This window comes from Pecten maximus, chromosome 7, assembly GCF_902652985.1.
Source record: "Pecten maximus chromosome 7, xPecMax1.1, whole genome shotgun sequence".
Lineage (NCBI taxonomy): Eukaryota > Metazoa > Mollusca > Bivalvia > Pectinida > Pectinidae > Pecten > Pecten maximus.
In genome coordinates this window covers 33,132,809-33,146,811 of record NC_047021.1, presented here as the reverse complement: position 1 = coordinate 33,146,811, position 14,003 = coordinate 33,132,809, and the positions used below count along the sequence as shown (strand labels likewise).

Sequence of the window (14,003 nt, the reverse complement as noted above, 5' to 3'; positions counted from 1 at the left end):
TTTTAAATCGGCAATCATTTATTCATGAAGTCACACGCAAAATATGATCACCCACAGTGTAAACTCTTGTCATATTTCCTAGAAAGTAGCACATATACAGGTCATGAATGTATATAATTTCAGGATCTTAACAATGTTAATTTTTCCATTCCACACGTGCACATACACATCTTGTTTGTTCACCCAATGTCTATCACACATCTGGTTATCTTCGTGTAGCCCTTCTTCCTTTACCTTTTTCAGGCTTGATCACTTTCCCTTGAATAAAACTCATTCGCTCAATTTCATTGATGACACCTAAATGGGAGTCTCTGAAGAAAAAAAAAAGAAAAGAAAAATGAGGATCAAATGTACATAATATGAATGGATGTAGGTGCACATTACAAGTTCATCATTTTACATGAATAAGTATAAATGCTAGCATTTTCAAATTTTCATGAAGAAATTAGTACATCTAAATCTGTGCTCTGCAGTCAGAAGATAAATACTAGTATACAGTCAGAAACAAGAGGCCCATGGGGCCTGTATCGCTCACCTGGTTGGATTTGACCAAATGTCAAAATAATGTTCATGTTCAATTCCTTTTGTTTGTTAACCTCAAACAATGCTATTTATGGTTATAGCGTGGGGATCCCAACTGCTTTAAAGAAATAATGAAGTCCAGACTCTCTGAGTTTACAACATGCATTTATAACTTTATGACTAGTAGTGATTTAAAGGAATTACCTCTATTTCCTATATGGGGCCCCGCCCCTTTTGCCCCTCGGGGGTCAGAGTCACCATTTATGCAAAATCTGTTCCCCTTCCCCCAAGAATGTTTCTTACCAAATTGGGTTCAAATCCATTCATAACTTTATGACTAGTAGCGATTTTAAGGAATTACCTCTATTTCCCCATTAGGCCCCGCCCCTTTGGCCCCTTGGGGGTCAGAGTCACCATTTATGCAAAATCTGTTCCCCTTCCCCAAAGAATGCTTCTGACCAAATTGGGTTCAAATCCATTCATAAATTTATGACAAGTAGCGATTTAAAGGAATTACCTCTATTTCCCATATGGGGCCCCGCCCCTTTGGCCCCTTGGGGGTCAGAGTCACCATTTATGCAAAATCTGTTCCCCTTCACATAAGAATTTTTCTGACCAATTTGGGTATAAATCCATTCATAACTTTATGACTAGTAGCGATTTGAAGGAATTACCTCTATTTCCCCATTAGGCCCTGCCCCTTTGGCCCCTTGGGGGTCAGAGTCACCATTTATGCAAAATCTGTTCCCCTTTCCTAAAGGATGTTTCTGACCAAATTGGGTTCAAATCCATTCATAACTTTATGACTAGTAGCAATTTGAAGGAATTACCTCTATTTCCCCATTAGGCCCCGCCCCTTTGGCCCCTTGGGGTCAGAGTCACCATTTATGCAAAATCTGTTCCCCTTTCCCAAAGGATGTTTCTTACTAAATTGCGTTAAAAACCATTCATAACTTTATGACTAGTAGCGATTTAAAGGAATTACCTCTATTTCCCATATGGGGCCCCGCCCCTTTGGCCCCTTGGGGGTCAGAGTCACCATTTATGCAAAATCTGTTCCCCTTTCCCAAAGGATGTTTCTTACTAAATTGCGTTAAAAACCATTCATAACTTTATGACTAGTAGCGATTTAAAGGAATTACCTCTATTTCCCCATTAGGCCCCGCCCCTTTGGCCCCTTGGGGGTCAGAGTCACCATTTATGCAAAATCTGTTCCCTTTCCCCCAATGATGTTTTTGACCAAATTCGGTTCAAATATTGTCATAATTTTATGACAAGTAGCGATTTAAAGATATTACCTCTGTTTCCCCATTAGGCCCCGCCCCTTTGGTCCTTTGGGGGTCAGAGTAACCATTTATGCAAAATCTGTTCCCCTTCACATAAGAATGTTTCTGACCAAATTGGGTTCAAATCCATTCATACCTTTATGACTAGTAGCGATTTGGAGGAATTACCTCTATTTCCCCATTAGGCCCCGCCCCTTTGGCCCCTTAGGGGTCAGAGTCACCATTTATGCAAAATCTGTTCCCCTTCCCAAAAGGATGTTTCTTACTAAATTGGGTTCAAATCCATTCATAACTTTATGACTAGTAGCGATTTAAAGGAATTACCTCTATTTCCCATATGGGGCCCCGCTCTTTGGCCCCTTGGGGGTCAAAGTCACCATTTATGCAAAATCTGTTCCCCTTCCCCAAAGAATGCTTCTGACTAAATTGGGTTCAAATCCATTCATAACTTTATGACTAGTAGCGATTTAAAGGAATTGCCTCAATTTCCCCTGGCCCCGCCCCTCAGGCCCCTTGGGGGTCAGAGTCACCATTTATGCAAAATCTGTTCCCCTTTCCTAAAGGATGTTTCTGACCAAATTGGGTTCAAATCCATTCATAACTTTATGACTAGTAGCGATTTGAAGGAATTACCTCTATTTCCCCATTAGGCCCCGCCCCTTTGGCCCCTTGGGGGTCAGAGTCACCATTTATGCAAAATCTGTTCCCCTTCCCAAAAGGATGTTTCTGACCAAATTGGGTTCAAATCCATTCATAACTTTATGACTAGTAGCGATTTGAAGGAATTACCTCTATTTCCCCATTAGGCCCCGCCCCTTTGGCCCCTTGGGGGTCAGAGTCACCATTTATGCAAAATCTGTTCCCCTTCTCCAAAGGATGTTTCTGACCAAATTGGGTTCAAATCCATTCATAACTTTATGACTAGTAGCGATTTAAAGGAATTGTCTCAATTTCCCCTATTGGGCCCCGCCCCTCAGGCCCCTTGGGGGTCAGAGCCACCATTTATGCAAAATCTGATCCCCTTCTGCCAAGGATGTTTCTGACCAAATTTGGTCAAAATCCAATAAGAACTTTTTGACTAGTAGCGATTTGAAGCAAATGTTGACGGACGGACGACGGACGACGGACGACGGACGCCGGACGACGGACGACAGACGACGGACGACGGACGACGGACGCTGCACCATGGCATAAGCTCACCGGACCTTCGGTCCAGGTGAGCTAAAAATGGCTAGTGAATAAATAAAATACATGTCATGTTGACATCTTTTAATAATTAAAAGCTTATTTTAATTTTATTTCCAAATATTATGGGGAAAGTAATAGTGCAAAGTAATTTTTGGGGTCAGTCTGCCACTTATCAAGACATTAATACATGTATAATACAAATGCATGGTATAAGATTACAAGGAAATGCACACAGGACAAAACATGAAAGGTACAGCTGTATACTGTATGACATTAAGATTATGCTACAATTTGGTTGGATCCAGTGCCCATATTAATATTTGGACCACATACATGTATAGCCTGAGATTCCTCTGGCCCTCACACCCGATGAAACGTGGGCTACTTGAATGTACAGTCATTATATAGACATCTACCACATATAAAGAAAATAATATATTTAATTTACTGTAAGAAAAATTAAATAACATAATCATTTACCTGAACATTCCGAATGCACGAAGCTTGAATTCTAGTCTGTTGATGACCTTGTAATTTGGATAATAGTCAACAACTTCAGGACGTAAATAGTAGGGCTTTTCTGTAAACATTCTCTCCACTCGTTTTGACTTAGCATTTGTAGGTCTAGAAACATCTCCAAATATCTTTGCAGCAAGCCTTCCCATACGTTGAGAGTACTGAGACATCTTTATGAAAGAAAGAAATGTAATAATGACTGATGGATATATATACTAGAATGGACCCAAGTGATTCTAGAATATCAAAATTACAAATAAGAATGAGCTTTACAATTTTGGTCTCTATATAATTAGGATATGTCTGATCAAGGGGAGACAATCTAGTATTATACATATTATAGAATTTTACTGGACAATTCTTTACAATAAACTAATACTTAAAGGCTGGTGGCCAGTCTAAATGAATACAGGCAGTAATATTTTTCAACATTTCGAAATGAAAACTATAAACTAAGGGCTATTGCCTGTGACCTGTGTCATTCATGATCAGTTATATTGAGATTTTCAGTACACAGAGCATGGATCGGGACACTTCAACTACCATACAAGATACAAGTTACAACCTCACTTTACAGGATAATTTTGTGAAATAGAAAGACAAGCTAAGGCTAGCTTCTGCTGAAAATGACAAATGGTTTTTTTTTCGTTACAACATTATAGTGATGAAAAGGTCATGATCAGCATGAAAGTTTTGCCAAAGGTATATATAAATGTTAATGATCAACTAAGTGGTAATGAAAACTCAAAATACCCAGCTGTGCCACAGAGTTGGTATAGGGTCTCGAGTATGTCTTTTGAGTCAAAGACTTTGTTTAAGGAAGGAGAAGTGTAGTGGAAGTCCCTGGTTTGAGTCCCAGTATAATTGTACCACGTTTCCTCTCCTCACCATCACTCTTCCCCTTTTCTGGCTTCTGCTAATATTTCTTTAATTTACGGTATATCATAATACAATGTAGTGTTAAAACATGTATTATAAACAATATGTACATGAGTAAGAGGAGTGGAGAAATAAAAGGCCAGACTGGGGTTTGAGCCCAGGACCTCCGAAAACTAGCCAAATGCTCTACCAATTGAGCTACCTGCAGCTGGTTGTAGATGATCAACCTGGTCCAGTTCCACTTTCCGCTACACTCTCCCCTCCCCCACTCCTTTTTTTTTTAAGTATTCGACCCCGAAGACCTAATACAGTAACTCACAACCCAGGTTCGCGTATCAATAGTTTGATAAGGTTTTTGGTGAATGTGTCTTGATGATCTTAGGGTGGAAACAAGATGTTAAGAGTTGATGGCAACTTTGTTATGGCATAATATTTGATTTAAACATATTTTATTTGTATCAATATGGCATAATATAACAATACTAGAGTATGCACATCTTGTTATATGTTAATATAATGAAACCTATTTCATGAATGTTTTATCTATTTTGTCTGGCCCATTATGTCGAGTGTAAAAGCTCATTAAAAAAGCTTTGTTAATGACTTAAACTTTGATTAAGGAACAATCTAAATAATGTCAAACTCTGAGTATATATACCCCGGATATGGTAATGACCGAAATGTACCGAAATGGAGTTGGAAATTCAACGTTAGACATTTCGGTCATTACCACAACCCTATATACCCTAGCCCGAGTTTTCTCTGGCCCTGTCACCATGTCTGGTGTAGGGGCCCTACACCAGACATGGTGACAGGGCCAGAGAAAACTCGGGCTAGGGTATATACCCATGTGTTCTAGTCTAGAACTATATAAACTGGTTGGGGTATGTATAAAGTGTAAATACGATTTTATGATACTGGAAGTGTGTGTACAGCCGTAAGGAAGTCGTAAAAGATAAATTTCATTCATGGGAAAACGCAAACACACATCACAGAAGTCATAAAAGACTTAGATTGATGCCAATCAGGGATTCAGTGATGGACTGATGGTCAATCCGCCATTCGTCAAAACTGGTAACGCGTACATATTTATTGTAATTAATGAAAACAATAATAAAAATTCGATACTTACGGTTCTTAAATTGTGCTTTATGCTGTAACTGTTCAATGCTTGCTTCAATTTGTATGCTACATGTCTCTTCTATTTCATTGTTACTCTTTAACATCCAACTGTTGATATTTTGCAAGTCTCGTCGCTCTCCTTGAGAAAAGACAACCGTGTTAATAATATGCTTGAAACTTCGGTATAGCGCAGGCGTTCGTTTAAAACATTTCCGTAACACTGATTAGCGAGGGGCTAAGTAAAAATCAAAAACAGCCAGCCCAGGAAATTTTGCGTCAAGAAATCTTCACAATCCATTTTCAACATTGTTCAACAGGTACAATAAGATAATTGGACAGTAAAACAACATGCTTAATAATATTACTTGAAGTACGTCCGATAAACATCGCATCATGCCATCATACTAAAATTTTAGCATGTCTTTTTTTAATTTTAAAACAGGAAACATATAATCTATAATATATGCAAATTTTTATCAAATCATTTTCTCTGACAAACAATGGTCATTGTATATGTTAGTAGAAATGTGACGAGTTGACCATTACTTCAGTATCGATATAACAACAAGCATATAATATGCACAAATACTAACTCGTCCGTCATTATACTGTATTGCAATTTGTGCAGTATGTAGATCTACTTGTTTACAGTATCCATAAATGTTTCGACGATAGTGATTCTCGATGCATACTTCTCGACCCTGTTTTAAATTTAAGTTGACAGCACATGCAGTCAGAGACCTATATATTAATATATATAATTTATATGTCTGATGCAGTACAGTATAGATTTTATTGCGAAGTATAGATTCGATGGAGACACAAAGGCATGTCTACATGTAGTTTTATATTAAAAAAAAAATAGCCTTAATATATACGTATTTCTGGCTATTTTTTAAATATAAGACTGTACATGTCCCTGTAGTGAAGACCTATAGTAGGCTAGAGGGCCAAGCGGTATAAAGTAATTCAAAAATATGCCTATGTTAAATATCCCCCCCCCCCCATGTTAAATTTTGACAAAACCAACTGGGACACAATTTTTTGTTGTTCATATTATTTTTTCTGTATCTTTCTAGTCTTATACGTAACTTGTAACAAGTACCTGTTTCCGGTTTTATTTATCTTGTTCATACAACTTCTTAACTTATGTGTACAATTTTTTTCTGTCATTTGTATATGACTTCTATTTTGTTTGAACAACTAATTTTTTAAACTCACAAAAATGACAAACTTGATCTGACACTCATGCAATTGCCACAAGATATCTCATCAGAGCTTTATCTCGCTGGTTTGGGAAAGGGACTTTTGGTCTCATTTTAGGAAGAAAATTGGTGAATTGAGAAAGATTTTTTTCAGGAGTAAACTGCTAATTTTGGGAATTTGGCTTAAATATGAAATATTTCAATTGGGAATGGGGCCCATTAACAGCCCTCAGAAAAAACTATGCTCATGAACCACCTCAACAGATTTAGTTCATAATCACATGTACACCATATATACATTGTATTACATTTTCCAAACAATGAGTCATGACCTGATGATCATGATATGAAGTGGTTTTTTTTCCATGCATGAAAAGAATGTTGATTCAACTATTTTTGCAAATGTTATTCCCCTTTGATCATTGTAGTTTTTTATTTATGTTCAGAGATATCTCCAACATCTTTTGACTAATTCCTTTGAATTTTAGGAGGCCTTATGATCATGTTATTAAGTTGTGTTTGCCTGAAAAGACGTTTAGTGCAGTTGTTTTTGCTTTAGCGAAAGTTATAGGCTTTTGTTCATTTCAGTATTTTGATTTTTGTCAGATCTCCTCCAACATTTTTTGACTGATTTCTTTGAAACTTGGGAGGCTTTATAATTAAAATGTATGTAAGTTTTTGTGTTTGCCTGAAAAAAATGCTATTGAATATTTTTACTGAAACTATTTCCCAATGCTTATGCATTTCAGTATTTGATTTTTGTCCAGAAAACTCCTACATTATTTTTATTGATTTCTTCGGAATGCAATAATTTATAATGCATTATTATACACATGATATAAAGTGATGTTTTACACAATTTTTTTTTTTTTTTGAATATTTCTAGCAGAACTTATTGCCCTTTGTTTATATCTAGTACTTGAACTTTGTCTGGAGACTTCCTTCTACAGTTTTCTAGCAATGTCTATGGAAATTGGTAGGCCTTATAATCATGAATCATGATATCAAGTTGTGCTTAATGAGTCGGAGACTCTTATTAATCTTATTAAATGCAAAATAGTATACCGTATTTGACCTAATAAGGGCGCAGGGCGCAGGTAATTGACAGTGGGGGTGCCCTTATTAAGATTAGTTATTCCAAAGTTTTATGAAACAGACTATACCTTATAGCAGACTACCCAAGGCTGTGGAAACGCAGCTGCAGGGTGTCCATTTCCTATAAATTCCTATAACGGTTCCTATATTTTTCCTGTATTTTCTTAAAATTCCTATAATTTCCTATATTTTTCCATTTAAAGAAAACAAATTTTGAAAAATTTGTAAATTTTTGTGAATTTATACATGTTTACAATACAAACAGAGTTTTGTGTACTGTGGAAAAGTTTATTATAAATCAGATGTATATGTGATTTATGTTTGGTCATTTGTTCATGTTTTTTTTTTATATCAAAACATATATGTTTCTTCTGTCGATGCATTTTACATTGTTGAGTTGGTTTTGTTAGCTATTGTGTATTACAGTCCTAAATATGACGTTAAAATGTTTCTGTGACAAAAGTATTTATTCATCGGTGGTTCATGTCTGATTATGATCAGTTAGACAACAGGTAGCCACAATAACTCAGTGGTTGATGTCACAGTCCTTAAATTGCATGCATTTGTACTCCTTATATTGAGTCCTTGTTGATGTACATGTATTGAAATCAGCTGCAAATCTGATCAGTCTGAAGATCTAGAGTTATTCAGTTTTTTACTAACACTGTCACTAGTATGCATTATTATGTTACATATTTTTACTTTGTATACTTATCACAGCTAACAACAGAATATATATATATATTCTGGTAACTGCCTTGATTAAAATACCATTCATTAAAGTAGTTACTGTTATTGTTGGTTAATATATAAAATCTATCAATAGCATTTTAGTAATATTTGCTGCATTTTCAGATTGTTAATTGAGAAATAAAATGGCACAAGGAACCACCAAATTTCAAAATAGTTGGCTGTCTGGTGTTGATTGCTTCATGTCATACATCTGTTATGACTTTCCATGTTATTTTCCATGACAGACTTGAATACATAACAAGTGGTCATGCTATAGATTGATAAGAATGTATTTCAAATGTAGAATTAAGTAAAAATATTGACTAGAATTCCTATAAATTACCTATATTTTGGATGTAATTCCTATATATTTCCTATATTTTTCAAAAAAAAAATCCTATATTCCTATATTTTTGGAACTGAAAGTGAGTGGAACATTCGATTCATGATCAGTCATAAGAATATTCCAGATGAAGATATCTATTCATTATCATATATTAAGCTTAAACATCACTTGAATATTCCTGTAAACTTGTAAACCATGCCAGCTGATCTTTAGACCAGAGAACGTGTGTTCCACCATTTATGTTCAAATGGAGCTCTTTTGTGTTCTATTTATAGACACAGGTGATTTCCCAGATCATATCAGACATCGTTTTCTTAGACCTAATAATTGATTAACAATTAATTTGCTGAAGAAAATTGAACACATAAAGTAGTAAAACTTTTCACATAAATTATTACTTTTGAACACCATTTTGACACTCAGTCAAAGATTTATTTCCTTGAAAAAAGGTAGGGGCGCCCTTATTAGGGCAGGCGCCCTTATTAGGTCAAATACGGTATAGCAATGTGTGGCATTAGACAGGCATACTGTTCTGCTGATCGGTACTGTTATTTTTGTTTACATCCAAATATTACTACACTTTTGCCAATTTCACAACTTATGTCAAGTGTCTTCTTTATCAAACTCATTGAAATGTTTTTTTTTATTTTTATAGGTAACCATCAAAGATAGAAGTTCAGATGAAATTTCCTGCTGACTTAATGGCTGTTAATTCTGACCATGAACGGCACTGTTATTCGAGGCACTCCTATTGCAGTGGACTTTTGGAAGATCAGAGAATGCCCATCTACAAAACTCTTTTTTCTTACACATCTCCATGGTGACCATATTGTTGGCCTTTCATCATCATGGAAGCATGCAATTCATTGTTCACCAATGACAGGAGAGCTCCTGACTGAGTTGTACGGAATTGAGGAGTCGCTGATTCAACCTTTAGAAGTTGGGACTTCTCACATTATTGACCTTGATGATGTCAATCATGAGAAAATGTCCGTGACAGTTATTGATGCGAACCATTGTCCTGGTTCAGTCATGTTCTTATTTGAAGGCTATTTTGGCCGAATACTACACACGGGAGATTTTCGTTTTTCTCATGAAATGATCAACCAATCAAATGAAAGTTTATTTATTGACATTGACCTACTCTACTTAGACAATACATACTGTTCTCCACAATGTGTTTTTCCAACTAGAGACTCCGCTCTGGGGGATATTGTGTCTATAATTAATTCACATCCTGATCATTCTGTTGTCATCGGAATGCGAAATCTTGGCAAAGAAGACATGTTGGCAAAAACAGCACTGAAATGTAAAGAGTGGATCTCTATCCCAGCTACAATGATGCGGCGGGTGAGTCTCCTAAAACTTCCCAACGTGTTTGTTGTGGATGACGAAGACTGCAGAATTCGAGTGGTAAAATTTCATGCAATATCTAAAAAGAACATGGAATTGTGGAACAAGTTCACACCAACAATAGCTATTCTTCCAACTGCTCTTTATCAGGGGATGGGATTCAACAGCTATGGTAATATAACAAATGTATTTACTGTCCAATATTCAGATCATAGCACATATGAGGAACTCTACAGTTTTGTGTCTAAGGTAAAGCCACGTAAAATTATTCCAATTGTAGGGGCAAAATCAAGGGGGCCATTTGGTACTGACATTTCTGACCGGGCTAACATGAAATGCTTTTCACATCTCTTGAACAAAAAGTGTGAGCATGATACAGTGTCTGTCATTCCAGAATCGGTGCAAAAATGGATGTATCATGAGTCAAGATCTAATAGCCATGGCAACAGAGGAGGAAATAGATATAAAAAATCTTGGAAAGCTGGACAGAAGAAAACATCATCATTCTTAGCTAGAGGTGTGGTGTTCTCAGACAGTGATGATGAAGAAAATAAGATAAGCACAGCGACAAATCTTGATGGTAAAAACAAAAAAAGAAAGAGAAATTGTGCAGAAATGTTGGAGAGTAATGTCAATAACAAATCACCATTACTTTCACAAGAACAGAAGACAACACAAGAAGACCATCAACCAAAGGAAACATTACTGGACAAATGGTTGTCTGTGGGTGATGGAAACCAACATCATAAACGGTATAGACCACTGCTTTTCAAGACAAAAAGTATTGGAGACAACTTCAATAGAAAATTTCTGCCTGTAAATAGCAAAACATCCTCAAATTCACAGCAAATAACAAATGATGGATCAAATGGTTCCCTTAATCTGGAAGTGAAAAAGAGTTCTGACGTTGAAGATGTCATCATTCTTGATGACACCAGCAGTGACAGTACAAATTGGTCTGAGGAGAGGGGAGTTAACTCTTCAACTGATTACGTTGATGATGACCAAGACACCTTTGCTATGCAGAATAATCCTGAGACAATGACTTCTAACAGGAATTCTGAAGAGAATTTTCAAGAGGAAAACTCTTTTCATGAATGTGATCAAGACAGTTCCATTAATCATGATAATTCATTGGACAAAGTACAGGACATCTGTTCAGACTTTTCTGGATCTAGTCTTCCAAATAGACCCATTGCAATCCATGCAGAAGGTTATGTTCCAGATGGACAAATCAATCAAGTTTCTTCACCCAAACATTATGATGTGAAACCCTGTAGACAAAGTACTGAATCTAAACCTAAAGTTCAAATCAAGTTGTCAGTGAAACCAACAGTGAAGTTTCTGAATAAATCATCCGAAACAAAGACTCATAGACAGTCTTTGGTACAGGGAGGTAATAAGGGAAGCATGTATAATGTGATGCCTCTGTGTAAAGGTAAATAGTTGGCAGTCATTGGATAAGGCACATAATTGCTATTGCACATATTCTGTTGTATATACCTGTAAGATGGAAGTATTTTCATCAAATATAACCCCAATAGCACAAGTAACTAATAATTGTATAGAATAAATTCATTGAAATATGAAATGAAATCCTCTTAAAGTTTCAATCAGAATTCCCACTACCTAGACAAGGATGAAAATATGACACATAAACTAGAATTGTAATTTGAAATAAATCATTACTTATCCCTTAAAAGTAGTGTTTTTTTTTTTATTAAAAAAAACTAAACATACAAAGTTACAGTTACAGTTACAACTCTTTTTCGTCTTTTAGTACCAGTGCTTTAAATAGTAAATGTTTAAAATTAGTTTTAGTATTGAACCACAAATTGTCCATAAAGATCGATGAGGCTAATGAAACGACAATACATGTATGATTAATTTTGCTCGCCTGTTCCAAATTAAAGGACCAATGACATTAATTTATGCCTTCTAACCTTTTTAGACCATGTATGGTTAGAATATTTTTTATTACTCCTTTCTATTACAATTTGGTGCCGTGACCAGGAATTTTGCCAGATTTGGGAAATGTAAATGAAGTTAGTAAGAAATCTCCATAGCGCATATAAACAATAACATAACAATACCCATATGTGATATCGATATAGAGCAAGACCTTTATAAATTGTCATGGTATGTAGTAAAGAGACAAAAAATGATCTTTATTGTTTCATGTGTTTCACATCTTTCTCTTAAAATATAATTTACAAAAAAAGGCAAAGTTCATGATACCGAAAATAAATTTAAACACTTAGAATCTGCTCTTATATATCGATGTTTTTTTTTATATTTTTAATTTTTTTTTTTTTTTTTTTTTAAAGACATTTTTAATACATAAATACATAAGAATCACACACACAAACACACATCGATTCCAATATGTATGGTTTGCTATCATCATAATCATAATATCGTCTTCACTGTCATCATAACCTATATTTTTCATCATCATAATCTCATCATCCTACTTAAACATTAAAATCATCATCATAAAAATAATCATCATCATAATATCATCATCATACTAATCATCATCATAAACATCATAATCATCCTCATCATCATAGTCATCATCATCATAATCTCATCATCATAATCATACTAATCATTATCATCATAATCATCATACTCATAACCATCATCATCAGTCATCATAATAATAAACTTCATCATCATCATAATCTCATCATGATATCATCATCATCATCATAATCGTATCATCATCATCCTCATCATCATCATCTTCATCATCATCATCATCATCATCATCATCATCATCATAATCTTATCATAATATAATCATCATCATAGTCATCATCATCATCATCATCATACTCATCATCATACTAATCATCATATAATAATAATCATCATCATATACTCATCATCATCATCAATTTAACTACAAGGATAAATACATAAAAACCATACATACTCCTATACCTGTTTACATATTCTGATAAACATACATCCATCCCACACACATTTACATATTCAGTTTCCTGGTAGCCTGATCAATCCTGTCGAGGGCTCAGCTTCTGTGTAGGTCATATCAACTCTTGCCACATCAACTGAGTCATCGGCACCATTGACCAGGCTCCACACTGATTGCACCGTTTAGATATAGCATATACACACAAAACATACATACACATTCAAAACAATGTCATACGTATACCCACATTTACATAGAGAGAGAGAGAGAGAGAGAGTATGTAATTATTAAATTTATCTGAATGGTGAGTTAAATTTATATCGATGTTAATTAACTCTTGCATCGTTGTATGTAAATACTATTTTTAGTGTCATTAAGTTAAATAAAAATTAAAACAGATGTTTTTTCTCAAAAATACACTTTAATATTTTTAAATTCTTTTAATAGTGACCCAGTTCTGAATATACTCTTACATGACATTCTTTGAAATCCAAAATTAAAATTAGACAATTTTTTTATTAACAGGACTATTGTACCTCCCCATCCTGATTTTGACATTTCTTTCCGTCTATTTTGAGATCCTTCCGTCGTCTCCTAGTTTCAACACTTTAAGCCCTTAGCATCACTGATGAAGATGCGAAAGGAATAATCTTGACACATTTGATATAAAGGCCACAGAGCTCAATTTGTTAAAACCCTCAAATGTCTTCTGATTAACTAAAGGCCTGATAGGTTCCTGGGATGATATCTGGCAAAGTTTGCAAAATGGAATGACCTTGACCCTTACTCATAGGATCAAATGTGTTGTCTGTTTTATC

At 35.2% G+C, this 14,003-nt stretch overlaps 2 protein-coding genes across 3 annotated transcripts; one reads left to right on the top strand and one right to left on the bottom strand.

The window, feature by feature from the left end:
- On the bottom strand, window positions 1-5,689 carry LOC117330630 (28S ribosomal protein S33, mitochondrial-like). The gene is made up of 3 exons (XM_033889062.1): window positions 5,524-5,689; window positions 3,477-3,682; window positions 1-311 (listed from the first exon to the last, which is right to left on the bottom strand). The coding sequence occupies exons 2-3, from the start codon at window positions 3,680-3,682 to the stop codon at window positions 206-208; spliced, it is 312 nt and encodes a 103-aa protein (XP_033744953.1). The 5' UTR covers window positions 5,524-5,689; the 3' UTR covers window positions 1-205.
- LOC117330628 (5' exonuclease Apollo-like) lies at window positions 5,377-11,946 on the top strand. Of its 2 annotated transcripts, none has more exons than XM_033889061.1 (2): window positions 5,377-5,465; window positions 9,547-11,946. In XM_033889061.1, exon 2 carries the CDS (start codon window positions 9,612-9,614, stop codon window positions 11,688-11,690), a length of 2,079 nt encoding a protein of 692 aa, XP_033744952.1. In that variant the 5' UTR covers window positions 5,377-5,465; window positions 9,547-9,611; the 3' UTR covers window positions 11,691-11,946. The 2 variants fall into 2 exon arrangements, with proteins under 2 accessions (XP_033744952.1, XP_033744951.1); XM_033889060.1 differs by lacking the exon at window positions 5,377-5,465 and adding an exon at window positions 5,740-5,830.
- Window positions 11,947-14,003: the final 2,057 nt, after the last annotated feature.

Bases quoted from the DNA above. Each gene is read 5' to 3' on its own strand.
- LOC117330630 (XM_033889062.1), bottom strand. From the start codon at position 3,682: ATGTCTCAGTACTCTCAACGTATGGGAAGGCTTGCTGCAAAGATATTT. The intron at 312-3,476 runs GTAAATGATTAT...TTTTTTCTTCAG, and splicing joins CGTGCATTCGGAATGTTCAG to AGACTCCCATTTAGGTGTCA.
- LOC117330628 (XM_033889061.1), top strand. From the start codon at position 9,612: ATGAACGGCACTGTTATTCGAGGCACTCCTATTGCAGTGGACTTTTGG.